The sequence below is a fragment of the Montipora capricornis genome, chromosome 10 (assembly GCF_036669925.1).
Source record: "Montipora capricornis isolate CH-2021 chromosome 10, ASM3666992v2, whole genome shotgun sequence".
Lineage (NCBI taxonomy): Eukaryota > Metazoa > Cnidaria > Anthozoa > Scleractinia > Acroporidae > Montipora > Montipora capricornis.
In genome coordinates this window covers 44,906,431-44,931,795 of record NC_090892.1, presented here as the reverse complement: position 1 = coordinate 44,931,795, position 25,365 = coordinate 44,906,431, and the positions used below count along the sequence as shown (strand labels likewise).

Below are 25,365 nucleotides of genomic sequence, written 5' to 3'. Positions count from 1 at the left end.
CAGTTTCCGGCCGGTGCCAGTTTCCGGCCAAAGAAAGGTAAACTCGGTTATTTTCGACAGGATTTTAACTCTTCGTCCACGGAAGCGATCCTTCGGAAAAAAACGAACATCTCCGCTATCAACTGACGGTTTAGGCGGGCTTTTTGGTTGTGAAACGAGCGAACAAGAAGGGATTTTGTTCAGGTGAGTAAAATCTTACCGGCTAATTTTGGCCTTTTCACTGCACAGCGAAGCTACCGTACGCAAATAAATAATAAATAATCAAGTGAAGCTATGATCTTCGCAGTTATGAACGGAATTTTTACAAATGCGTAGAGAAGCCTGAAAATTTCAGGACTTCAACGGGGTTTGAACCAGTGACCTCGCGATTCATAGCTCGGCTTCGGCTTCATAGCGATTCATAGCTCGTGATAGCCGTGACCTCGGCTTCATAGCTGAGTTGGTTAGAGCGTCGCACCGGAATCTTGTTGAAAAATGAGAAAGTTTCCGTGCATAAACAAGACGTTAAGGGTGATTACAAACTAAAGTGGCCGGAAACTGGGTAACATACTGTACTCTCCCCACCCCCCACTAAGGATGGTTGAATTGCAGGTTAGGGTTGCCGGTCACTGTTTATAGGTGAAACAACCCAAAACTTTGCTAATGCTAACCTTAGGCCTAAAAAATAATGTTTAAGCTTATGGGTAGCATTTTTGTAAAGGTTTAGGTTGTTTCTGTTGTAGTAAAACATTATACCCTGCAACCATACCTGCAACCTGCAACCTGCAACCTGCACTGTACACCCTCCGTCCCTATTTTTCGTTGTTTGAAAATGAACACCCTGAAGTTTGATGTTTTTAAGTGCTTTTGAAAAGATTTTGAAAGTAATATTTTTTAACCTTTTTGCAAAAATCTGAATTCTTGGGCTGTGGTTATGGCTGTCCATGGGATAAGTTCAGTGTCAAATTCTCTTAGGTCGCAGTGGCAGGGCTCATAGAGCAAGGGGCTTGGGGCCCACAGCTCCCCCCCCCCCCCCCACTTTTTTCCTTTGATGTTATTTTCTGCTAAACCTCTCCACTTTCCTCTCACACTTCCATGATCCTTACCCAAACTTACCTACCGCCCCCTCCCCCACTACTCTCAAACATACTCCGCAGTCTCTGTGTGGCATTTAAGGTTTGGTTGCCCAAGGAACCTGAGTGTGGTTTCAAAACTTTCCATCTTTGGGGATGTAGATATAAAAAAGGGGATGACCCCAGTAGCCAGGTAGCTAGAGGAAGTTGAAAATAAAGGTAGTATCCCATTGATGTCACCATCTGCCATTAATGTGCCAACCAAGGCCGTTTTGGCCAGGGGGGAGGGGGGGGACTTTTTTATATGAAGGGGTGAGGATGCTTGTCGGAAATTTTGAATTAAACCTGTAAAGGAGACCAATCTGGGTGTGGCAGAGGCTTTTTTGAGCCCTAAAAGAGACCATATTTAAAACTTGTAGTTCATATTTCTGTGCAAGCAACCCTAATCGTGACCTTCACCGCTGCATATGATGACATGCTATTAAGATAGCTGATTATGTTATCCAGGAGGTTGTTTCTACAAGATTCTTTGGTGTCCAGATAGAGAATGCTCTTAAGGACGGTGCCTACTAATTCAAAGGTATTTTTTCTTGGTTTACTGAATATACGGGAAAAGCAGTTCTCAGCAAGTGTATTTACTGGAATGCCCTGGAAAACCAATTGAGATCAGTTAATGACATTGACACTATTAAAAAGTCACTCAAGTGTATTTTTAAGCCACATACATTAAAGTGACGTATTGTGTACAATTTCTTGTTGTAAATACATAGAATTTTTATACTAGTATTATAGTGATCGATTAGTTAGGAAGTCATGGATTTTATAGCTATGTATATGACCATATCAGCTTTGCTGAATTTTTAAGTTGTGCTTAAATAAATGCTGTTATTATTATTATTATATTGTCCAGAACACCCTAAAAGGGACCAAAATGAAAAATTTATACTCCTAAGCAAGATGACAAGGATCCCCACCCTACCCCAGGCATTTTGGCCAGCAAAACTATGTGGGCCCAAGGCTGCTGCCTAAGAAAATTGTCCGGGAGCCCTTCCGGCTTCCAACATTAGAAGTTAGTAGCTGGATTTTTCAAGAGCCCAGAATTAATTAATTCCAGTTTGGATCATATTTACAAGAAAGTGAGGATGAATTTAGTAAGGCGCCCGTTCGGGCTACTTGTTCAGAAATTTGGTCGCCCACACTCGCAAATAAGGCGCCCCAGGTGACCGGGCGACCGTTAGGCAGCAACCTTGGGGCCTAAGAGGAATGACCAGAGAAAGGGAGGGTGGCTTTTGTCCTATAAGGGGGGAAAAAAAAAAGGAGTTATGCTGAATAGTGAAAGTCAGTGAGAAAAGGTGGGAGTCTCCCCATGTAACTCTTGTCAGTGACACTTTTGTTGGTTCAGAAAGCAATAAAAGCAAACAAACCAGTGACAACAATCAGGAGTTGCATACGTTGGCTTTGCCATCCTTGATGGTGTAAAACAACTCTAAGCTTTAACCCTTTGATGCTTGAACCGGCGAAAACTGGCCAGAGTTAGAATCTGTCTAATGCCAGATGATTTTACTTGTCAATGGGGGAACCCCCAGGAATCAATGGGTTAAATGCTTTGCTTCCTCTGCTGATTTAGTAGTCATTCACAGACTATTGTTTTGTCAGATTGACAGTTCAGACCTCAAAAACACAAGGTGAATCCATCAAAAACATTTTTCCTGCTCTTGAAACTACAAAAATCTGTAGACTTTATCACAACTGTTTTCTTCATTCAAATGTTTGATGTCATAGGCAATTATTTAAATTGTTTAAGATATCATTAAAAGAGAGCCAACACACTATCCAGCTCAAAACATGCAAGTATACATATTGTTTAAATGCCTTTTACAATGTATTTGCTGCTGATTATAAAAAATAAAACAAAAGATTCTTTGCTTTCTCATGTCACTACATGTAAATCAAGCAGAGAGATGCTGGCTTATTGGGCTTGTACTAATACCTTGTACATGCTGTTAAACACAATCAAGAGTGGATTGTGTGATAATTAGCCCTACGAACATATCCATCACCGTGGGATCTAAGACAGTTAGAGTTAGGGCTCCCTGTTCTTTTTTTGTTCCAGTGGACTAATAACTTGACTTTCCAAAGAGATGAAACCCAATTGGCAATAACAGCTTAGAAGTATAAATCTTGAGGTACAATAATGTCGCTGAGATCCTTGTGGCCCCACAGAAGCTTCTTTAGAGAGGTTCTACACAGACCATTGACCAATACAGGGTGAGTTAAGGAAAATGAGTCTATTGCTAAAAACTTTGTTGACCAGCTTACTCGATCCCTTAGTTTAGAACTTTAGGTGTAAATAGATAAGGAAAAGTGATGTGAAAAATATCGGAAACTAGGTAATAAGAAGTTAGTTTTCAGTACATCAACATAAAATACCGGTACTAAGGATAGTGGATATATGATCACCAACTGGAACTTAGAAAAAGATCCTATTCCCATCTAGTACTTTCATGAGGGGGCCATTGGGCATTTTGGTTTTGCAGTTTTGACCTTAAATGTTTTAAGATCAGTATTTTGGTTTTTGAGCCAAAACCTCGCTTTTTTCGGTCTTAGTGTCTGTTGCAGTTTGCACTTCTTCCCAATTTTAGTGATTTTCAGATTTGGTATCCAATGCGTTAATCCTGGTTTTTCCTATTTGTTTTCCTATTTGGTGTATGGTTTTGGTTCAACGATTATGCATGTGCACATTCTACAGCATTACTCCAAATTCTAAGAAAGGTACTATAAATAATTGTTATTGACTCACCTCCTTTATTAAATGGCTAATACATTAGAGAAAGGGAAAGTGATAGACATTATTGGCAATTTTCAAATTATAAATGAACTTATCAAGATTTCATTTTCATTTTTCAGTGCAGGAAGGGTATTGTTTTCTGCAAGCAGTCTTTTTGTGGAAAGGAAACATGATGATCGCAATTTTTTTGAATTTGGAAAAAGGCACCTTAACTCAGAATCTTTGTTACCCAAGGAGGCTGAGATTGTAATTTGTGGAGGTGGCATTGTTGGCTGCTCAGTAGCCTACCACCTTGCCAAACTTGGATGGAAAGATGTTTTGCTTCTTGAACAAGGGAGGTGAGTGTTATGATTATCTAGAACTTTCTAGATTATTGTAGTATTTAGTCTTGTGCTAAGAACATTGAAATGCATTGCGGCCATTTTTTTCATTTTTCTAACAAATCCTGCCATTTTATAGGCTTTGAAAGTTGCGAAAATCCAAGCATCTTTTGTTGACGACCGAGTCGGAAAGAGAGCGAGTCTATTTCTGATTTGTTGTCACAAACTGATTTACTTTGCATTAACTCTTTGTAAAAATGCATGCAAAGTAGATTGTGACGTCACATCAGGAATAGACCCACTCCCCTTCTGACTCGGTCGTGAACAAAAGATGCTTGGACTTTCGCAACTTTCAAAGCCTATAAATTGGCAGGATTTGTTAGAAAAAGGAAAAGATGGCCGCTATGTGTTTCAAACAGGTGCAAAGATTCATTTTAGCAAAAAAAATATTTTGGGGTTAGGGGCACTTTAACCCTTTGACTTCTGGGAGTGAGACTTATAGATTTTATTCTGTCTAATGCCAGACGATTTTAATTGTCAATGGGTGGTGGTTCAGGAGGCAATGGGTTAAGGTTACAGTAGACTTTCACGGGTGTCCTTTACCAACATTCTTTTTAACATGCTTTCTTAGGTGAAACAGCCATAAACTATGCAACTGTACATCAATTGAAAGGCTATGAAATGCACTTTCCGCTAAATATATTTTCTTTTTCACTGTATCTAATCGAAAAAAGATCGGGGCCCAAGAACCTTCCCTCTGATCAAATTTATCGGGGTGCAGGGATGGCGCAGTGGTGATAGCACTCACCTCCCATCAATGTTGTGGCCCTGGTTCGATTCCCAGATTCGGCGTCATATGTGGGTTGAGTTTGTTGGTTCTCTACTCTGCACCCAGGGGATTTCTCCGAGTACTCTGGTTTCCCCTCTCCTGAAAAACCAACATTTGATTTGATTTGCTTTCATTGTTAATTTCAGTTTACAATAAGTGCTCTAGCACTAGAATGACAAGGCACTTAAATAAAGTTCCTTTCCTTTCCTTTTCCTTTTTCAGGCATTGAATTTTAATGCCAAGGGAATCCTTCTGTATGATGTCAAAGTCCCAATGGGTTGCTTAGGAGATTTTGTTTCAAATATGCCTATCAAAAAATTACTGATCAAAGTTAAGTCGAAGGTCATTGTGGGAAATCAATTTTGAAAAAAGGAAATCCCTCACACGGTATTTTAGGTTGGCATTGTGGGAGTCCTCAGGCCATAATTTCAAGACAATCTGTTTGAATTTTCATCCCCTATCAATTCGCTTGAATAGGATACACTTGCCTAAAAATGAACTAGGTTTTTTTAACTTCCAAAGTTTTACAAACTTTTCACGCCTTTTGATCCACCTCCTGTCAGCATGCAAAAACTGCAAAGAACAACAGCCGATGGCAACACAAGAAATGTCCTGCAGAGTCCCTTGGGATGAACCGCTAAAATGTTATTATTGTTTCTTCATTTACGGCAGCACTTCTTAGGTTTTATTATGGACTCTCTTCTTGTTTATCCTTTCCCAGGAAAACATCACTCCCAGGGAGTAAGTCGACAACAATGTGAAAAAATTGGACGATTTTATAACAAACAACACAACTTGAAACTCAAGACCATGGTTAATTTCCCGCAGAAAACCTGACCAAATTCCTAGCCTGCGTGGCAGGCACTAGAAAGAGGAAGGGAAAGAGGAAAGCGCATGCCTGCCATGCAATGGCCATGGCTACCAAATACCCTTCATTGACAGTTTCTAATGGGCTTTTTCTGCCTTTGCTGACTGAGAGAGATTCATCGAAAATGCATTTTTGTCAATAACTCACGTTTTGTTTAACATTTTGGAGTTTTTTTTGAAAATGTAGTTTAAGTAGTATTGATTACCGTATGAGATAAGAAAAGAAAATCACAAAAATATTCTGCCCGTGAAGGTCTACAGTAGCCTTAAAGGTTATTTTTTAAAGTAACTGCTGTAACGAGGTACCCCTTAATATGTGATTTGTTGATTGACCTCTAAACAGGCGGTTCCAGATGTGATGTGTGGTATTGCAAAACTCGATCTCAGTTGCCTTTTGTGTACATGTAATGAAGCCAATTGATCTTTGAATGCCTGAATAAATCTTATCCTCAGTTAAAGACTCTTCTATTGATGAACTCTTCACAACTACATTGTATGAAAAGACCTTTGAATGTAATTTAAATTAGTTTCTAGAAGTTTCTAGAACCTCCTCTAAGGATTAAGCAGGATGTCAAGCTTGGATGTAATGTAATGCTCTCCGACATGCTAACTGTATAAGGTCTGGTTCACTGTTTAACCTCCTCTCTGAAGTGATTAAAGACTGTTAGGTTTGTGAGATTTGCTGCAGAATTTTGAGGTCCTGAAAACAAATAATTGCTGTGACTCAATCACATATATATCTTGTTTATTGTGTGGTATGTTAGTATTAAACTCTGTTTCCCCAACCCTCAGCCCCTTTATCCCTAAACCGTCCCCAACTGACATTTAATTAACCCATTGACTCCAATGATTGGGACTTAATAGATTTTACTCTGTCAATAGGGGCAGTCCAGGGCAGTTCAGGTGTAAATTGGTTATTATAATAATTGTATTGCGTGGTTACAAGTCATTAGTGAAATTGAAATAAATTATTAAGACTGCTAAATTCAAATCTATGTAGTAGTAAGCTAAGAGATGTAATAACATGCGAACATGGACCATGACCATTCTGTGGGCCACTTGACTAAATAAATTGAAAAAAAGAGTACATGTACTTTCCAAACTATAAATAGATTATGTTGGTGTTCTCATTTTTTGTCATTTGCTTAACGCCCTTGAAGAACTGACGAAATTCAATTGCAAATGTGTGTCATGTCAACAGTGTGAGGTTTGTGACTTTTCTTTTCTCTCGCAGTTTGACCTGTGGAACAACATGGCATGCTGCTGGATTGTTGGGAAAGCTGCGTTCCTCTGCAGCTGAAACTAAGCTGTCAAGCTACTCTGTGGAATTATACAGCAAATTGGAAGGAGACACTGGAGTTGGAACTGGTTGGGAAATTATCTTTCAATCTTTTAGTAGTTTCTCTGATTTTGTTTCTCAAGAATGTGCACCAATTTGAAAGATTTGGACATTTGTTATTGCAAAATAACTTGCAAATCATGATAATACAAGTGATTGTTGCTAACATTTTCCAAAGATTTGAGCACTTCTGCACGATATCACGAAACCGCAAAAGAGCGAAACAAGGAAACCGAGAAATGAAACACCGAAACACCTGGAGGTATGATGCCACCATCCACCATACATTGAGTACTAACCAACAAAGGTTGGATTTTGAGATTAATTATCCTTTTAGGCCTGATTTAAGGCCTAAAAGGTTATCGCTCCTAATTAATTGAAAATTAAGATTAGGATTCAGATTGAGATTGAGATTAGGCTGGAGCAATATAATGTTTTTTACCACAATTGCTTGTAATCTCGCAATCTGATTGGCTAATTTGCTGTTGTCAATAAGAGTCTAGACAATGCTGTATGCGTCATGCTCGCGTCAGTTTGTCACGCAATGTAATAGCCAACCAGGAACGGCCATTTTGGGAAATGAACCAATCATATTGGGAGAGAGTTATAGGCAACGCTTGCTCTTTCTTTGTCATGATCTTGCTCTTGCTCTGAAATAAAAACTTTCTTTAGCGTTTAATATTGTGGTCAAAAAACAAATCAGGTGGTTCAGCGTTGTCTGTACTCTTATTGACAACGATATTCGTCATCACAGTGGTCAAAATGTTGATAAGAGTACAGACAAGGCGGAACCACTTTCGATTGGTTAATTAGGCTTAATTAGGCCTAAAACGATATTTAATCTCCAATCTTTTTCAGTTCGTATTCAATGTACATGTTGGGTGGGGTCATACATGGTGTTTTGGTGTTTGTTTTGCTGTTTCATGGTTTAGTAATGCCCACTTCTGCAAGAGTCATCTTCAGAGTCAAGATATCATTGTTTAGTGTCAGTAGATCAACAACAGGCCAATAACTTGTGCAATCCTCGAACAGTGAGATTACTTCATTTTGAAGAAGGCTTCTGGCTTTGTTGTTTGCTCATCCTAGAAATTGTACCTTGTAAATTACAGCGTACACTTCCTGCAGTAAGCTGAATAAGTTAGCTGTCAGAGAGTCAGGCCTTATTGAATGCAGTCCCCTATTATAAGTTATTTTTCCTTCAGGGTTTAAACGCTGTGGTGGGCTGCTGCTTGCACAATCCAAGGATCGCATGACTTTCTTGAAGCGGAGAGCAGCAATAGGCAGGTATGACTACTGTAGACAGTACAGTGGCCGCATGTAGGCTCATTCATTATTATGCTCATTCATTAAGGACGTGTGATGGAGTAAAATTACTGTAGTTTGTTTAGTTTTACAGAAGAGTTGGCATTGTGTCCTAAGTTTGATAACATTCAGCATGCAGAATACTTAAAGTTAGTAGTGTATTGAACTAAATAGAGGCTTGTGAGACATCGAGAACCTTAGTTGAAGCAGAGCTGTTCACGAAGTGTCTTGAAGTTGTATTCAGGACCACCAAAGATAAGTCCACTTGCTAGTTGATGGTCAGAGTAGATTTAAATTTGGAGAATATTTGCATAAAAATGTAGTGCCAACTACAGGGGAGTGGCCATGGAAGGCTTACTGGTATTAAAATGTTTCATTGTTCTTTATGGTTGAGATGGAGGCCTTTGTTTTTTCTCAATCACTACAGCAATTTTGTGGATCAAGAGGGCATGATTGCCTGATTGTGATTGGCTAAGCACATGTCGTTTTTGCTCCTGATTGGTTTAACATGTGTGGGGATCACTGAGTTGGTTTTTTGCTCAACTGAAACGATTTTGGAAAAAAACTCTGAAAAGCAGTGCAGTGTGACTTGGGCAAATTTCAGCATATCCAAATTGCATATTATGTGTTTTTCAGAGCCTTGAACATAGACTGTGAGGTGATATCAGCAAGAGAAATTCCCAAGGTATTCCCTCTGGACGTGAGGACTGATGACTTAGTGGTGAGTAAATTTTTATCGTAGGCAGATTATAGAAGACACAACAAATTTTCAAAATCAAATCAATGTACGAGCTTAATTCTCAATAATGGTATTGAAACTGCTTATCCCTGCTTTCAAAAATTACCGTATGGCTCTATTTTATTTTCAGGGTGCTCTTTGGATTCCAAGCGAGGGTGTGGCAGCACCCAGTGATGTTTGCCAATCACTGGCAAAAGGAGCATCTCTAAACGGTCAGTAAATGTTGTGCACTTTATTTATTTCTGTTCCATAAAGCTTAACATTTGTTTCCATCACCTGTTGCCATGCTGATTTACCAAAGAGAGAGGGACTTTAAAGTGAAGTTCAATTTTTCAAGGATTGTTTTGGTACAGGATTTTCAACTGGATATTTTAAGGTTCACAAATAGGGTTGCAGTGACATACATGTACAGATAATACATGTTACAAAATTTGGCATCAATTAAGGCTGATGTGGGCATCATGTTTAATGATCTATTGCAACTTATTTATGACAGATCACTGGAAAAACCTAGTTCCTTTCAATATACTTAAACAAAGTTTATGATTGTGATCAATAAAGTAGTCGTCCTGGTAGTGGATGAACGAGTTCGTTTTTGTGTGAATTGTTACAGTTTTGTCACTGGAAGGTCTTGGGTGGAGGGGGGGACCGCCGGAAATACGTCTGCATTCGCAGGCGAGACCTTAGAGTCCTCGAGTGTGTTTTTTGGAGCCGTTATTAATTTGTTTCCTCACCTCATGCACTCTCCTGCTAATTTCTCCTTTCTCTGATTTAGCCAGCATGACATTGTATTCCGTGGCGAGAGTGCAAAAATAGTTTTCAAGCCATTGGATGATAGCCAGTCAGTTGATTATTTTGAACGTAACTTTAGTTAAAAATGAATCACGTTAGCTTGGTAATGTCTTTGAGAGCATTTGAATTTATGTTACATGGACAAAAAGGAACAGTTTCTCCAAGGCATTGATGTCACATACCAATGGGTTTTTAGGTGTGGTTAGGTAAGTAACACTTGAACATGTCGTGTTTTTCAGGAGTAAAAATTGTTGAAAAGGTGTCGGTTGAATCTGTTGTCACGGATGGCAAATGCATCACTGCTGTGGAGACTAACCGAGGAAACATCAAGTGTAGCAAACTGGTCAACTGTGCTGGGCAGGTCAGTGAACACAACAGTTCATGGGGAGTTTTGCTGTCTTAAAAAAACTGTGTATTTTGATCATTTCAACAGCCAGCCATGCTCGGTGGAATTAATAGGGAGTTTAATAGGGAGTTTGCTTAAAAGCAAAGACAACAGCAACCTCAACAAAAACGTCACTCCAAAATATGCAAGTATTTCGTGATTATTCTGTCTTGTTCACGTTGTACAATACGGGCGAACTATCCTGTAACTGGATGGGTACGAACGGTTTTAAAGTTAACATAGAAAATGAATGGTTCACTGTTGTATGCTCACCTTGTTATTACATAGTTAATAGAGGGGAATGGTTTGGAAGCTCGGCAAACATCAAAGGAGCAAACAAAGATGCTAAGATTTAGGTTGGAAAGTCCACGACCGTGCACAGTCTTTTGTTTTGGGCTCATACACTATGCATGAATTAGTAATCAACACGTTCCTATTGGTTAGTTCCTCAGTACGGAGTAAACAACTATTTTGTTTTGTGCACGGTCAAGGCCAAAAAAGAGAACGAAAACCTACAACAAAGAAATTTTTCGCGTTTCATAACCATTCCCCTCTATTAACTATGGTTCTTAGGACTCAAATATATGACATTTGCAATGATAAATGCCACATTTTCGGTGTTAGATTTGAAGACCAACAACCATTTCAGCAATAGTGAGAGCTTAAGGTGGCCGGGTCTCTGAAGCACTGAAAAAATGAGTTTGGGGTTGAGTCCATTGTTACAAGTGAAAGGTAATAGGAAGAAGGACAGGCTAGACGTCTGTTTTGATATTAACTATGGTTTTGTCATTTTCACAGTGGGCGTGGCAGATAGGGCAGGTAAGATGTAAATGTAAAAAAAGAAATATATGCTTTATAGTGGATGTGCGCTTAACCATCAAGCTAGTTCACAGGCACCCCACTTTTAATAAGCTGAAATAAACATGATTAAGTAGCTTGTATTAGGGAGCTTAAGCACGCACGTTTTTGAGACGCGGACGACAACCGGAAGAGAAAATTTTGCTTGCCAGGACAGTGGTGTCTGCCAGATTTTTATACTAATCATCTCTAAAGGGGAAAAGATCGTAGCACTGTAAATGTGATTGTGTGAAAACAAGTTAAAAGGGAAAACAGCTTACTTCCGGTTGCCGTCGGCGTCTCAAAAACGCGCGTGTGTAGGCGCGTGTAGTGAAGTTTTGGCGGAATTCCGCGCGCCTACAGTACCGCCAGCTACGCAGGCTAATGATTAAGAACCCCAAGTGGTAGGAGGCTATTGACAACGAGTGGTAGAGTTGAATACGGGACAACCGGAAACAAATCCAAACTAGGGGCCCGTTTCTCGAAAGTCCCGAAACTTTACGGGCCATTTTCGGGTGTCACAATGTCTTCTGTATCTCAAGAACAGAGAGGATTTAAGTCGTCAAACTTTACAGACATGTTTCTTTTAATTGGCTTAAAAACATGTTAAAAGATCGGCTTTCCAAAACAAGTGGTTAGGAGTTTCAAGAAACTTTCGAGAAACGGGCCTCAGATGTTAGAACGGGATTTGAACTAGGGGCAACTTCATGCAAACCCAACGCCCTTACCACTGGACCACGCCGCCTCTCATAATTATAATATACCATGCACCAATTTTTCTACGGATATTTGGCAAATAAGGTGCTTGAAGACGGAAGATGGAAGCTACCCCGAAGAGGATATCCCGGTGAACCTAGTAGCTAGTTTACCTCTGAAAACGGAACTTAAAGTGCCCATAACGTGAAAAGTTTTATTTTCCTTTTTGAAAGTCCATATCAAATAATTAACTTTTACGAAAGAATTTTCGACAGTTTTCTAATAGCAATTAAATTGCCCGCCATTTTGGCACACCACTCGCTCAAGTCATCTCTCAACTTATTAAGGAGCAAGGATGGCACAGTCGGTTAGTGCGCGGCCTTGGTGCAAGAGGTCCTGAGTTCGATTCCCGGATCTCGCATCCTTGTTTCGACTTCTTTCCTTTCCGTGTAGCTAAGTAGCTTTAAATGCCCGTAAAACGGAGCACTGATGGAGAGGGGGGGGAGTAAAATGAGCGCACCGTCGACCTCAGGTTTGTCAGTTGAATTACTGTTACGAGTTATCGACGTTAAATATGGTTGCTTTACTTTACTTTACTTTATTGACGTAGATTCAGGAACACGTGATTAGAGAACATGAGGATATGAAAGTTGATGTAAAAAAATAGCTGAAAGATGCGTTACCGCGCGATGTAACAACACAGCTGATCCTGAAAAAAGAAAAAGTATACATGGGAATACTTTCTTCGACTCGGAAAACGCAATAACTAGAAAAAGAAGGAAAAAAATGGCCGTAGATTTCGTCTTGGCGAAAAGAAAGAGCTGGGAGCCCGGTAGAACTTCGTCACTGTGTCACTTCAAAGACGATGACTTCTAGTATTGTTTGGACAGAAAAATGAAAAGATCGTAACGTAACAGACATAAGCGTTGATTTAATTCCCTCGCGAGACCTTCCTTATCCTGTTGTTCGCTTCTGTAATTTTGCAGCCATTCCTCGTCTGCTAATGGTTCTTCCACGTAGGGTTCCATGTTGTTCTGGGTTTCAGTGCTAGCGCTGGCTGACTCGTCGAGACCGCAACTAGTCGCCTCAAATTCTTTTCTTAAATCCCCAGTTTATTCACTTCCGGATTTAGAGGCACTTTCCTCGATGATAAACATAGATATTATAGATTTTTTGTTTACTGAAAAATACCAGAAACGATCGCTGAGCGATACCTTGGCGTTAATCAGTAAGAAAACATAGGACCCACGCCAACAAGCATTCCTGAATCTACGTCACAGCGAGCCCGTGAAGTAATTCACCAGAGAGAAAAGTGCTGTTTCACTGACCCGACATGACTTAGTTCCGAGAGAATGACGAAATATACAAGAGATGCCTTTTCTTTCACAAAAAATAAATTTTTTACAGGTTCTTTGGAACCTTCATTCTTCTGCTTCGCAAGCTGCAGAAACAACCAGAGGCCGGCTCTTTTTTTCAATTTCTTATGCTTCGTCCATGTCGCTTTTTTTCTGGACTCGGCTATTTGCTTGGCACATTTGCCCTCCTAATTGGTCAGGAACAAAATTCCTTGTTTACTTCCTTAGAGATATCTTATATATTTTTCTTCTCGAAACAACTATTGTATTCAGCAAATCGCACAAACATACCTTCCAGTACACAAGGAGAGAAAGGATGTGTTTGGCCGTTTAAAGTGGGGAAAGTGTGCTGGACAGTTTTAGATCCAGTCTCGGGTCTTTCCTCTGCACAATAAGCGACCTCTCTCAAACTCTTAATTTTTATCTTTAGAAATGTAAACCCAAAGTTTCTTTCCCACTGCATTCTACGGAGCATTTCTACATTGTAACGAAACCGTTTGGTGTACTATCCACGATGCCAGTGGTTCGCGATCATGACGGACAGATATTTTTTCGAGAGTGGAGCGGTGGTTTGATGTCTGGAGGTTTTGAATTGGAGAGCCTGCCTGTCTTTCACGAGGGAATTCCCAAAGGATTTGAATTCCAGCTGCTCCCGGAAAACTGGGAACATTTTGGTTAGTTGTTGCGGAAGATCGTTTGTGCCAATCCGAAACTGTTTGAAGCGCGGGTTTTTTCTAATGAGTGGACAAGGAATACGAGTACTGACATTTCGTGCTATTTGACCCTAACCAGTGCCTTGTTCAAGGCCAGAATGAGAGCTCCATCAGATGGCGAGTTCCAGTCCTTGCTACAAATCTCGGTCCATCCACAAGGAAATTGTTACGACTTGATGCTAAAGTTCTGTTCGGGCACGAAATGTTAGCTTGGGTTGGAAATTTGCAAAAATTCGGAAATACAATTCAGTGATGCACAATCCCTAGTTTCTCTTCCATGTCGGTCTTAAAAGCGATATAAATTACGGTAATTTTTGGTATGTTTATCCCCACAAAAGTGCAGCGTTTATTAATTAAAGAACTCTTTTAAACTATTTTTTGCGAACTGAGGGGAACCATGTTGACGTTTTCCTTGTTACAGGACCCATGATAAGCAAAATGCTTCATCGGTTACCAACAATGGAGAATGCCCAGATTCGTCAAATGATCAACGGTCCAGAGAGCTTCACACCTGACTCCCGCTACTTGCTAGGAGAGGTGCCAGAGGTATGGAATAGTTTTTGCCAATTTTTGATTAGGAGACTAATAACCGAAAGGAAAGGAACTTTATTTAAGTGTCTAGTCGTTCTAGCGCTGAAGCACTAATTGGGGACACTGTAAATTGAAATTAACTTTTAACACAAATCAAGTCAAATGTTGGTTTTTAAGGAGAGGGGAAACCGGAGTACCCGGGGAAAACCTCTCGACTCTAATACTGGAAGATACTTAGAAATAAAAATGTGGTATTGTCAACACACGTCAAAAAGGCAAACGGCTCACTTCCGGCGGCCGTCCATGGCTACTGACTGAAGTTTCAAAAAACCTGAGCGGAAGTCATCTTCAGGGCTACTCTCGCCCAGACGAGCTTACACTACCGTCTGGATGCAACTTTGATCCCGGAAACAACTCCATGGCTTGTTATTTAATCGATAGAATGCATTATTCACCTTTTTAACAACCAGAGCCAGTGAGAGTAGGTGCTAAATCATTTCCTTCTCTCCAGGTGCGTAATTTCTATGTAGCTGCTGGTTTTAATTCTGGGGGCATCGCTAACGCTGGTGGAGCAGGAATGGCTCTTGCCGAGTGGATCACGGCTGGGGAGCCCACAATGGACCTTTCATCCGTGGACATACGTCGCTTTGCTCCTTATCACAATAACAAGCGCTTCTTACACGAGTGTGTCAAGGAGACACTAGCCTGGCATTACCTTCTGCGCTTTCCCTATTCAGAGAGGATGCGCACGCGTGGTGTCAGGTGTTCACCGCTGTACTCAGACTTGGATGCCGCAGGCGCATCATGGGGCGAGAAGATGGGGTGGGAGGTGGCTAAGTGGTTTTCCTTCCGTGGAGATGGTGAGATCAGTTAAGAACAATAATTGTGGTTACTCTAGCCCTTTTACCCATGGGTAAATAGCGTTTGCCCACGGACAAGGACGCTTTTGTGTGTAACCGTTTTCCCAAGAATGCCAACAAAAGACCTTCCCATTACAGTACCTGAACTGAAAAGTACGGTTTATCTGCTCCCTGAGGTGGCTAGCCCAATCATAAAGCAGAACGTAGCTAATACACGAAGATTCCTAATTATATTAATTATACCCTATTATTTTATCCTGAGGGGAGTCTTTTACTGTGTAACCGCATCCCAAGGGTAATATGAAACCTGAACTGAACCAAACCCAAGCCCATTTACTCTCTGGAAGTCCCCAAACTCAAGGTGTGTGTAATCACAACTACCTGTAATGATGGATCTCCGATACATGAGAAACGCAGCAGTGGTGTTTTATTGTGTAATTTCGATCGTTTTCCGTACCAGTGATATTGTTGTGGCCCTTGCGCTTTATTTTTGTAGTTGACCCACCTGCAAGTGGCTTTGGCAAACCAAGCTGGCTTGACAGCACAGAAGTGGAGTGCAAAACGTGTGCGGACGGGGTGGGTGTGGTGGACATGACGTCCCTTGGCCTTTTTGAAATTGAGGTGAGGCCGAAAGCGTGTGAGACGCTATAGAGAAACTTATGAGAACCAATTGTGACAGCTTGAAACCAACTTCAACTCCTTTTGGATCAATTGTTTTAATGTATGGCTTTTTCCTCTCGTGTACATGAAATAGAATTGTACATAAAACGTGTTCGTATAGAAGAGGTTTTATGCGGATCAACTTCTTCATCCATTTGCTTTGACTGATCCTCTCAGAGAGATAAGACCTAAAATTGCTGGCCACACATCTGACTGACTGAACATTCTACGACCGCCTCTTCACGTCCACATCGAAGGATGAACCATCGGTTTTCGACACAAGTTAAATCAAACTTGAATAGCGTTTCCAAATATCTTTCTGAACTTCATAATTACAACTTGTCGTCTCCATTTTCAGTCTCCTGTTGCGGGAGAGTGTGAGGAATTTCTTCAACACATGTGTTGCAGTGATGTTTCAGTTCCTGTGAACCATGCAGTTGATACATTGATGCTTAACAAATGCGGAGGAGTAGAGCTCAAGTGCACAGTGATAAAAAGTACCCCAAACAGGTGAGATCAGTATCAACGTACTGCTCCAAGCAAGTTGACACCTTATTAAGTCTCGTCTGTCTTCATGAAAAAATATTTAAGTTCAGAAAACTCTGCTTTTGCCGGTTTGAATGTAATTTTCGGATCAAAACGTTTTTTTTCTACTATGACGCCTAAGCATAAACTCCATGCCTTCAACGATCTTTTCATACCCTCTGAACTTCATGAAAAAATAGCCCGGCCTTCATAACGAAAGCTTTCCACACAGGTGAGTCTCACTAATGTATCCCAGGCTGTTGATTCTCCACTCTTTCTACCAATTTTTTCCCCTCTTTCCCGTCTTTTCGAAAAACAAAACTTGCCTTCTATAATTGTGTGCTTCGGCTATCAAATCCACTGTCACTTAATAAAGTTTATTTTCAAAACAAGACTGAGCTATTATTGGCGCTGGAGTCATCGCAGTGGTTTAGTCCAACCAAATATACCGTATGCCCATCTTTTTAGCTCAGCATATCAAATGCAAAACTGTTTTATCTCTATTAGTTGATTTGTTGTTGTACAATATCAAGATTTCATCGTATTGATATAATTTTTCGAAAACCCTAACTTGCTTGATTGATTGATAACTGTTTTTGGTAATTTGAGGATTTATTTAAAGTTGGTTTATTTTATTTTTTCGCGCAGGAAGCTGCATACTCGCCTAGCTTTTTAGTTTTCTCTCTTCTGCAGATTTCTAATTTTACTGCATGATTCTGAAAGTGTAACGTTTGCTCAGTCACTGATATCGAGGAACGTCCCAGCAGACTCTGCTATCACACTTCGAGACGTCCAATCAGGGAACGTTGTTCTTGGAGTATTGGGTCCGAATTCATATCAGCTACTTCAAAGTCTGACCCAGACCTCCCTTAGTGTAGAGCAACTCTCAACTAATGCAACGCAGGTAATAAAGCAATGCCCTGCTTCCTTCTTTGTGGCTAAGCGTGTTAGTTTTTGTAGTATCTTGAGGTCGCAAATAGACAACCACGTCGACGAAAGCGACGGAGCATCGCAAAACGATGGGTTTATGAGGCAAAAACAAAAGAGGGATTTACTTCCCCTGAACATAGTTAATAGACGGGAATGATTATGAAACCCGACACTTTCTTTGTTGTAGGTTTTTGTTCTCCGCTTTTTTGGCCTTGACCGTGCACAAAACACAATAGTTGTTTACTTCGTACTAAGGAACTAACCAATAGAAACGTGTTGCTTACATAATTCATGCATAGTGTATGAGCGCAAAACAAAAGATTGTGCACCGGCACGGTCGTGGACTTCCAACTTAAATCTTGGAATCTTTGTTTGCTCCTTTGATGTTTGCCGAGCTTTCAAACCAGTCCCCTCTATTAACTATGCCCTGAATCAGCAACCGGCAAACGGTAGGCTGCTGTGGTTACGTGTGAATATGAGCACCCGACGTTAGATTTCGTTTTTTCCTCAAAAAATGCCTCGTCCCTCATAGAAGTTTCATTGCTGTGTAAGTGCCGCAAAAATTTAGTACATCTTGAACAACTGGTCAGGAACTGGAAAAATCTTAAAAGTCTCAGTTGTCGAAGGAAAGGCAACGTTTTTTCCTCGGTCACTTTAAAACCCGATGGCAAAAGTGGTTTGTCTAGAAGTGCAAGCAATTAAATGCACACGGATCTCAAAAAGCGTCACGAATTGTACCCTTAAATTCCTCTTCCCCTCAACTTCAACATCACTCAGGTCTCGGAATGCATACATCTTATTCGATGGTTTAGCATATAATAAGCGCGGATATTTTGCGAGTTGCGTAGTATTTTCCGAGCATGCGTGCGAACGATGTAAACAGCACAAAAGCTAGCCAAATGTCCTTATTTGACTGGATAAACAAAATGACGAGTGACAAGCGATCACAAACCAAATTCTCTAAATTCTCAGTCTTTGCATCATGTTGAAAACAATTTCTTTCATTGAAAAACTCCCGTTCCGTCCGTATTTGCTCTGTTTTAAACCGTCTCATATTTTGCGCGTTCTCTTGACCAAATATGGTAAAATGGCGTAATAGTTGAATAATAAAGACAATTAACGTCACAAAGTGTCGCCAAATGCTGCTTCTCTAGTAAAGATATACAACAGCTGCACTTAAATGTACCCTAAGCTAAAAATAACGCTAACCTTTACCCTTACTTTATTGTTGGAAATTGGTGGCAAAGGTTGGTTTAGACTAAAAAGACACTTCATTTTGGATGTCAAAATTGGGCGTGAATGTGATTACTTGCATTTCTGCGCGTAAGTGGAGAGAGGGAGAGAGCTGGGAGCGAGGGAGAGAAATGTGAAAACTGCCTCCCTTCGGGGGAGGAGTGTTGGCTTAGTTCAAGTCCCGAAATAGCGACTGGTAGTCGAACCTACAGTTCCTTGTTTTGCCCGGTTTGGTTTCGCCTCGCGTTTCCTTTGAGGGTCCACTTACGGCTTAAACCTGAAGTGAATTTGATCATTATAAACGACACTGTCGTATTTGCGCTCGGAAAAAGGTGTTATCATGTCAAATGACTATACAAGTAATCTTTGGGAAGTTACATTAATTGGGATTGCAATCACTTTGACCATAAGTTTAGGATTATTGAAATTTAGGTTTCTCGTCGGCGATAGTTCATTTCTTCGCCTCAGTGCGATTTTTGCTTGATTCGTGTTACCTTTTGCAGCTAATGGACTTGGGCTATGCATCTGGAGTGAGGATTTTTAGAACCAGTTGCTTTGGTAACCAGGATAACGACTGGATGCTTTTGGTTCCTTCTGAGGTAAAATGATAACAAATAAATAAATAAATATAAGTACTTATTATTTGGATCTCTCCATTTAAGGAATTTAGAGGGCCTTTTGAAACAATTGACACAAGCAAACAGAAACGATTATTGAAGACTGAAACCCAACTGTAGGTAGACCACTTGGCCATTTTGCAAGCGTAGCTGAAACGTTAAAGCGGGGATCACCCAGAACAACTTCAGCTTTTGGTCAGAGACTTGAACCCGGAGTCTCCAGATCTCAAGTCCGGCGCCACTCGGACACGCTACCTCCTTTGACGAAAGGAAAGGTTCTCGATTAGTTCTGGAAGTGTTGGAGTAATTTGTAGCTTACTAGAATTATCCCCATCACCGGGTTAAGCCCCGTCCCTCGATAAATTCTCATAAATAAGTAATCTAACTCGAGCCCCGTGCATGTCCAGTACTGATTGATAGGGAAACCCGGTGCAGAAACGTTTAGCATAACAAACTTACTGTGAAGGGGTCTGACCAATAGGGAGTACCCAATGAAAAATACCAGCAATCAATGGTGGAACGATAGAAGTATCAGTATTGATTCTTAGTTGTGTCATGGATATTTGATATCTTACTTCATTGACCCCGGACAGCTCCGTATGGGCAATGCTTATTCAGTTTGCACTAATTTAATTTTCAAAGAAGGAATGTGAAAAAAAAAAATTTTTCTTTCCGCCTTTTTTGGCAAACGCGTCCCATCAGATGCAAAGAATAATCTTCTTTACTGATAATTGTCTGTTATCTTTACAGTTTGCAGTCTGCTTGTACCGTGAAATTATGATGGCTGGGCGAAAACTGGGTGCTAAAAATGTAGGCCGTTCAGCGGTTGACTGTTTGCGAATAGAAAGAGCGGTTCCTCAGTTTGGAAAAGAGCTCACTTCATTTATCAGCCCCAAGGAGTCCGGATTAATGCACTGGGTTCAACTCGGCAAGGTAAGACGAAAACCACGTGGCGCTGGAGTATTTTCAAAAACTATGGTTTGCATGAAATTAGAGCATTTTTTACTTGGATGTTGAAAGTAATTCCGGTATTGGTTAGATTTGGTATTTACTTGTCGATAACAAAGCTTAGAAATAAAAATTGCTTCATAAAGCTTTCTTTCTTTGCTACGAATCACACATGTTCGCTTCCGTAGTTGTTGGAACTAACATCCTACAATAATCTCTAATTTGTCGATCATTAGTTGAAACGAGGTAGAAGATGTTGCGAGCATTAAGTAAGCGTGCTTTCCTCTGAAAAAATGGCTGTAATAGACCGATTCGGCTAACTCAGGCTCCCTCCACACCTATCCGTTTTCATTTGAAAACACAACTTTTTCTTTGCGGATACGGCTTCCGTCCACACGTATCCAATGAAAACGATAAGTGAAAACGGAACTTTTCAAAAACGCTCTCCAGATTGAAACTTTTTGAAAACGCTGTTTTCGCGTGTACGTGTGAGCAGACGAAAACGCAACTTTTCCAAAACGGTGACGCCACACTATCAGTTCCAATCCACTCCGCGCAGTGTTATAAACTTATTCAAGATGGCAGACAGGCCCTTCACATTCTTGTCTTTTATACTTGAGCTTATTTCAAACCTAATTGCGTGGTTTCGATCAAATTTAGCTTTGCTATTTCTTCAAGCTGACTATTCCAGAAGGCGGTAGAAGATTATTAGGTTATTTTCACAACCGATGTCAAGAGTTGAAACGACTTGGTGGTTGCCCGCCAAGACCTCGACTATTTTGGGTTAGACCTGTACGTACTAGCGCTTGGTGGGACAACTCTTAAGCCCAAATAGTAGTCGGAAAAGCGAATACTCATGCGTCAAGCATGCACAGTCGGGTTATAGTTAAAAGTTATCGTTTTCAAATCAATTCATCGTGTACGTGTTGACGGGCGAAAACGATGCGAAAACGCTACGTGTGGACGCGAATTTTTTGAAAACGGAGAAAAAATGTTGCGTTTTCAAACGAAGACGGATACGTGTTGACGGGATCTCAATGTTGTACCCAATACAAATCCTTTGGGAACAAAACGTTTTGCTACAGTATCATGCAAATGCAACACACAAAGAACCTTAACCCCGAGACATTTGAATTGGATACAACATTGAGTTAGCCGAATCGGTCTATAGAGGTTTTGCACGGCAGCCATGTTGCATGGCAGGAACAATGAAAATGTTTTGCATTAGAAACAACATTTTTTCCCTTGGGAAAAAGAATCTATTGTTCCTGCCACGCAACATGGCTGCCGTGCAAAACCTTTATTGCCTCGGAGAGTGCTTGGTCGTTCCTTCATCTCATTTTATATTCCTCACTTTACATTCTCTAATTTTATTTTGATTCACTATTACCATTGTCGTCTAACTCGTCACCAGATGACGCACAGCCTTTAGACAGACGTTAGAGAATGGAACGGAGTTTGGTTTCCATTTAAATGAGATTTTTCTTTCTTGTCGTCGTTAGTCGGCGGTTTGCGCAAAGTTAGGCCGATGAGGTAGAAAGGCGAGTTAGGTATGACAGAAAACACGCACTCGAATAACGTAACGTCAACACAGGAAGAGAGGAAGTTAAGAAGTTCGGTATCTTTTGATGTCTCCATCACTAAAAGGTAACGGATTTCAGTCATCCTTTTGAGCTTTTTAATCATCTGGTTGCAGCAGTTTTTTTTTTTCGTTTTTCTTTTCCGTTTTTTATGCTGCTTGGAACAACGCCATGCGTCTAATTCGGGAACTTTTTACCTTTTTCCACAGAAGCAAGATTTTTTCGGGAAACAAGCACTTCTCGAAGGCAAATCTCAGCATCAAAAGAAGGTCTTGGTATCTTTGACCCTAAAAGAACACGACGATGACAACTTTCCGTGGGGAGGAGAGTTAATTCGTAGAAACGGTTCATTGATTGGATATACAACAAGCGCGTGTTACAGCATCAGGGAGAGAAGGCCCGTTTGTCTGGGTTTCTTGGAAGGGGAGGGACAGGACTTTGTTGTTCAAGATGAAGAGTTTGAAATTGAGATAGCAGGAAGCTTATTTCCTGTTTCGGTTTCAAGGCAATAAATTTTTTTACAATGAGACATAAAATTGTAAATGTCTTCTGCCATGTCACGAGCCGGATCGTCAATATTTAACAAATATTACTCTTCACTGTACATCCACGACGCCATTTTATTTCTTCGACACTTGTTTAAAAATGTCACCTTTCGATATTTCTTTTCCAGAAAAATGCTGAGCTAGTGGCCATAGCTCAGTGGTAGAACATCCTAACTTGTAATCGGAAGGTCAAATGTTCGACTCATGTTCGGAAGCACTCGGATTTTCCTCCGAGTTCTCTTAAGTCATTACCGAAAAATATATCTTTCTATACTCTACTCTTTATGTTAAAATAAGGTTATACCGTACATTCAATGTAAGCCACTTTTTAAGAGAATTTTTGGTGAGAAAAGTATCTTATGAAAACAATAGACTCAACAATTATAGTAGCAATATTGACTTCTTAATGTATTCACTGTTGCATTGTACGCTTTGTGTTTATGTATAGCACTCCGGCATAGTGATTGCATAGTGTAGTTTGGTAATATTTTAGTACAATGATGCTTTAGTATAGTAATTTTATCTTTTTGTTTTTTGTCTAATACTCATTTTTTCGACATATTGTAGTGTAACACCGGTATCACTATTGACCACAAGCCATTTAAACCTTTGGCTTTGGGCTTCATGTGAATGTACCTGTCCGTATGAATAGAAAGAGAGAATAGGGAAGATATCGTTGACGTCACCTATTGTCATTAATGTGCCAACCAGAGCCTCATTGGCTGTTGAAACAAAGGTGGTGGTTGGCACATTTGAATAACAAAAGCAATGTTGTGTAAACAGATATCTTCCCTATAAATTAAATTGAATTGAATTGAATTCTCGACTTGTCTTGAAACATTGTTTAAATTTGGATAGTTATATCTGCCTTGCTTTGTCTCTGTCTTTTGATAGAATACAGTACAATAGCTGTATCTTAGCTTACTGGTATATTTTGACTGCTGAATTGTTGTAGGGAAAACATAACTTCTTTAAGTTAAGTTTAAGTGAATTTGATTTAAAGTTAAAATCTGGTAAGTCACAATCGCAAACATAATGTAATGCAAGACTTGTCCAGCTTTTCCCTTAAAATATATCTGAGCGAATTTCCTAAAAGGTGGCTGCTGGAGTTTTCGCTTGAGCACGGGCGTAGCCCGTGTTCAAGCCAGTGTGGCCGATCAAAATTGAGGGGGCTTGCCGTCAAGGCCTGCTTTGCCAAACAGCCCAGGGACAGTTCTAACAGTGGGTGGGTGACTGTGAGTGTCAAAAGCACAGGGCTGGGGGGGTTGCTGCTTTGAGACTTTGACTGCAGTTAGATTGTGGCCTTGTTAAGTGAGACTTTACAGTGTAGGATGCCTTGGCAATTTTTCCTGGACTAGTGCAGGCCTGAATGATAGTTTGCTTTTGATCACCAATTAGAGAGAACCCACAGTGTGCCGTGGGTGGGTGATTGGCAGTTGTGTGACCAAAGCACAGGGGTGGGGAGGGTGGCTTTTTTTACTTTGTGACGGCAGCAAAATTGGCTTGTTTTCACAATTTCTGCAGGTACCTTTTGACAAATCCAGTTAGATATATTTTTTTGGTAATTTTGTTAAAAGCGGAGTAGAGACCGCTTTATTTATTAACACAGTAGCCAATGTGCTTGGGTTGAGTAAATAAATTACATGAATATAGACGTCTTGTAACAGAATCGATCAAAGTTCTCTGAAAGTTTATGCTGTTTATTTTTTAGTTCAACTCGAGATAATGCCGTTGAAAAAAATGTTCCTTCCAATTTTAAAAGCTCTTTTGTCTTCGAGAGGTGTGGGCATCATACCGGGGCTCCGCGCGCGCGGAGAACCATGGTTAAGAACACATGGTAACATAGTACGACCGTCTGTCCGGACGTTGAACATTTCATGTTAGCCAATACGCGAAATGTCGCACTGCTGGAACCCGCGTTGTTTTTGGCGGGAAGTTGCATGGACATCATACTACTCTGCGTTTTAGTAAAACAGGCAAACGTTTTCAAGACAACGAAGAAAGAAATTAACGAGAGAGAGAGAGAGAGCAAAAGAGAACAGTAAGCATGCGATCGACTAGTAGGCGATGCTGAACATGAAAGAGAGCCACTGGAGAGCACGAGAAAGATGGCGGAATTTCAGTGGCAATGAGAGAAAGAGACAGCAAGAAAGAGCCCGAATAAAGAGACGAAATGATAGTGACGAGCAGCGGAATAACGAATAAAGACAATCTCGAGAAAACATGCTGAATAATGGTAACGAAAAACGGCGAAAAGAGCACGGGAAAAATATTGTAATGAGCAGGCTGGACTGGTCGTACGGGAATCAGACTAGTTATAAAAATAGCTGAAAACAAAAACTAAGGATAATAATTGAGGAGCTCCGCTTTTAGCCTTGCGTAAATGTAAAGATGTTATTGAACTAGCGTGAGGTCCGCACTGGGAAAATATTGGTCGAGTTCCCTTTTTTGTAAGTATATGGACTGAGCCTGAAAGGCGAGGTCCATAAACTTGCAAAAAAGGAGCGAGACCAATATTTTCCCAGTGAGGGCTGGACAAGCTAGTTCAATAAGGTTTTAATCATATTGACTTTCTTGCGCAGGGTTTTCTATTTCTTGAGTCTTGCCTCTTCGCCAGCGTCCGTTAACTGTTCTGAAAAGGGAAATTCGTACTGGAACTCCGACATGACTTAACAAAATGTTAACAGTTTGGAAACCTCTATACTATTTTATTGATATGATTGCGCCGAAATGGCCACGCGCGATACATAAATTAGTACGCTTTTTCTCTAGAGACCTTCGAAATACCTATGGGCATTGGGCAGAGTATTTATTCGCCCTCCACACTTGTAATCACCCTGTTATGCGTTCATGCCCCGAGAGGTCGCTACGGAGCCCCCTTTTTTGTCCCACCCACCTCCCCTCAGCGACGGAAACCTCCAT

The 25,365-nt window shown here is 40.5% G+C and overlaps 1 protein-coding gene across 2 annotated transcripts; it reads left to right on the top strand.

Annotated features, from left to right (window-relative positions):
• Positions 1-24,095, top strand: LOC138021612 (pyruvate dehydrogenase phosphatase regulatory subunit, mitochondrial-like). 2 transcript variants are annotated; one of them, XM_068868518.1, is made up of 19 exons: positions 1-183; positions 1,560-1,632; positions 3,166-3,320; positions 3,960-4,178; positions 7,091-7,224; positions 8,398-8,479; positions 9,134-9,218; positions 9,367-9,448; positions 10,268-10,389; positions 11,212-11,232; positions 13,732-13,975; positions 14,436-14,560; positions 15,057-15,405; positions 15,902-16,026; positions 16,424-16,575; positions 17,284-17,494; positions 19,257-19,352; positions 20,121-20,303; positions 22,108-24,095. In XM_068868518.1, the coding sequence occupies exons 3-19, from the start codon at positions 3,247-3,249 to the stop codon at positions 22,408-22,410; spliced, it is 2,607 nt and encodes an 868-aa protein (XP_068724619.1). In that variant the 5' UTR covers positions 1-183; positions 1,560-1,632; positions 3,166-3,246; the 3' UTR covers positions 22,411-24,095. The 2 variants fall into 2 exon arrangements, with proteins under 2 accessions (XP_068724619.1, XP_068724620.1); XM_068868519.1 differs by lacking the exon at positions 1,560-1,632.
• The last annotated feature ends 1,270 nt before the right edge of the window (positions 24,096-25,365 follow it).

Coding starts and splice junctions, on each gene's coding strand:
- LOC138021612 (XM_068868519.1), top strand. CDS start 3,247: ATGTCGCTGAGATCCTTGTGGCCCCACAGAAGCTTCTTTAGAGAGGTT. Junction 14,561..15,056: donor TGCTAGGAGAGGTGCCAGAG/GTATGGAATAGT, acceptor CCTTCTCTCCAG/GTGCGTAATTTCTATGTAGC. Junction 20,304..22,107: donor ACTGGGTTCAACTCGGCAAG/GTAAGACGAAAA, acceptor CTTTTTCCACAG/AAGCAAGATTTTTTCGGGAA.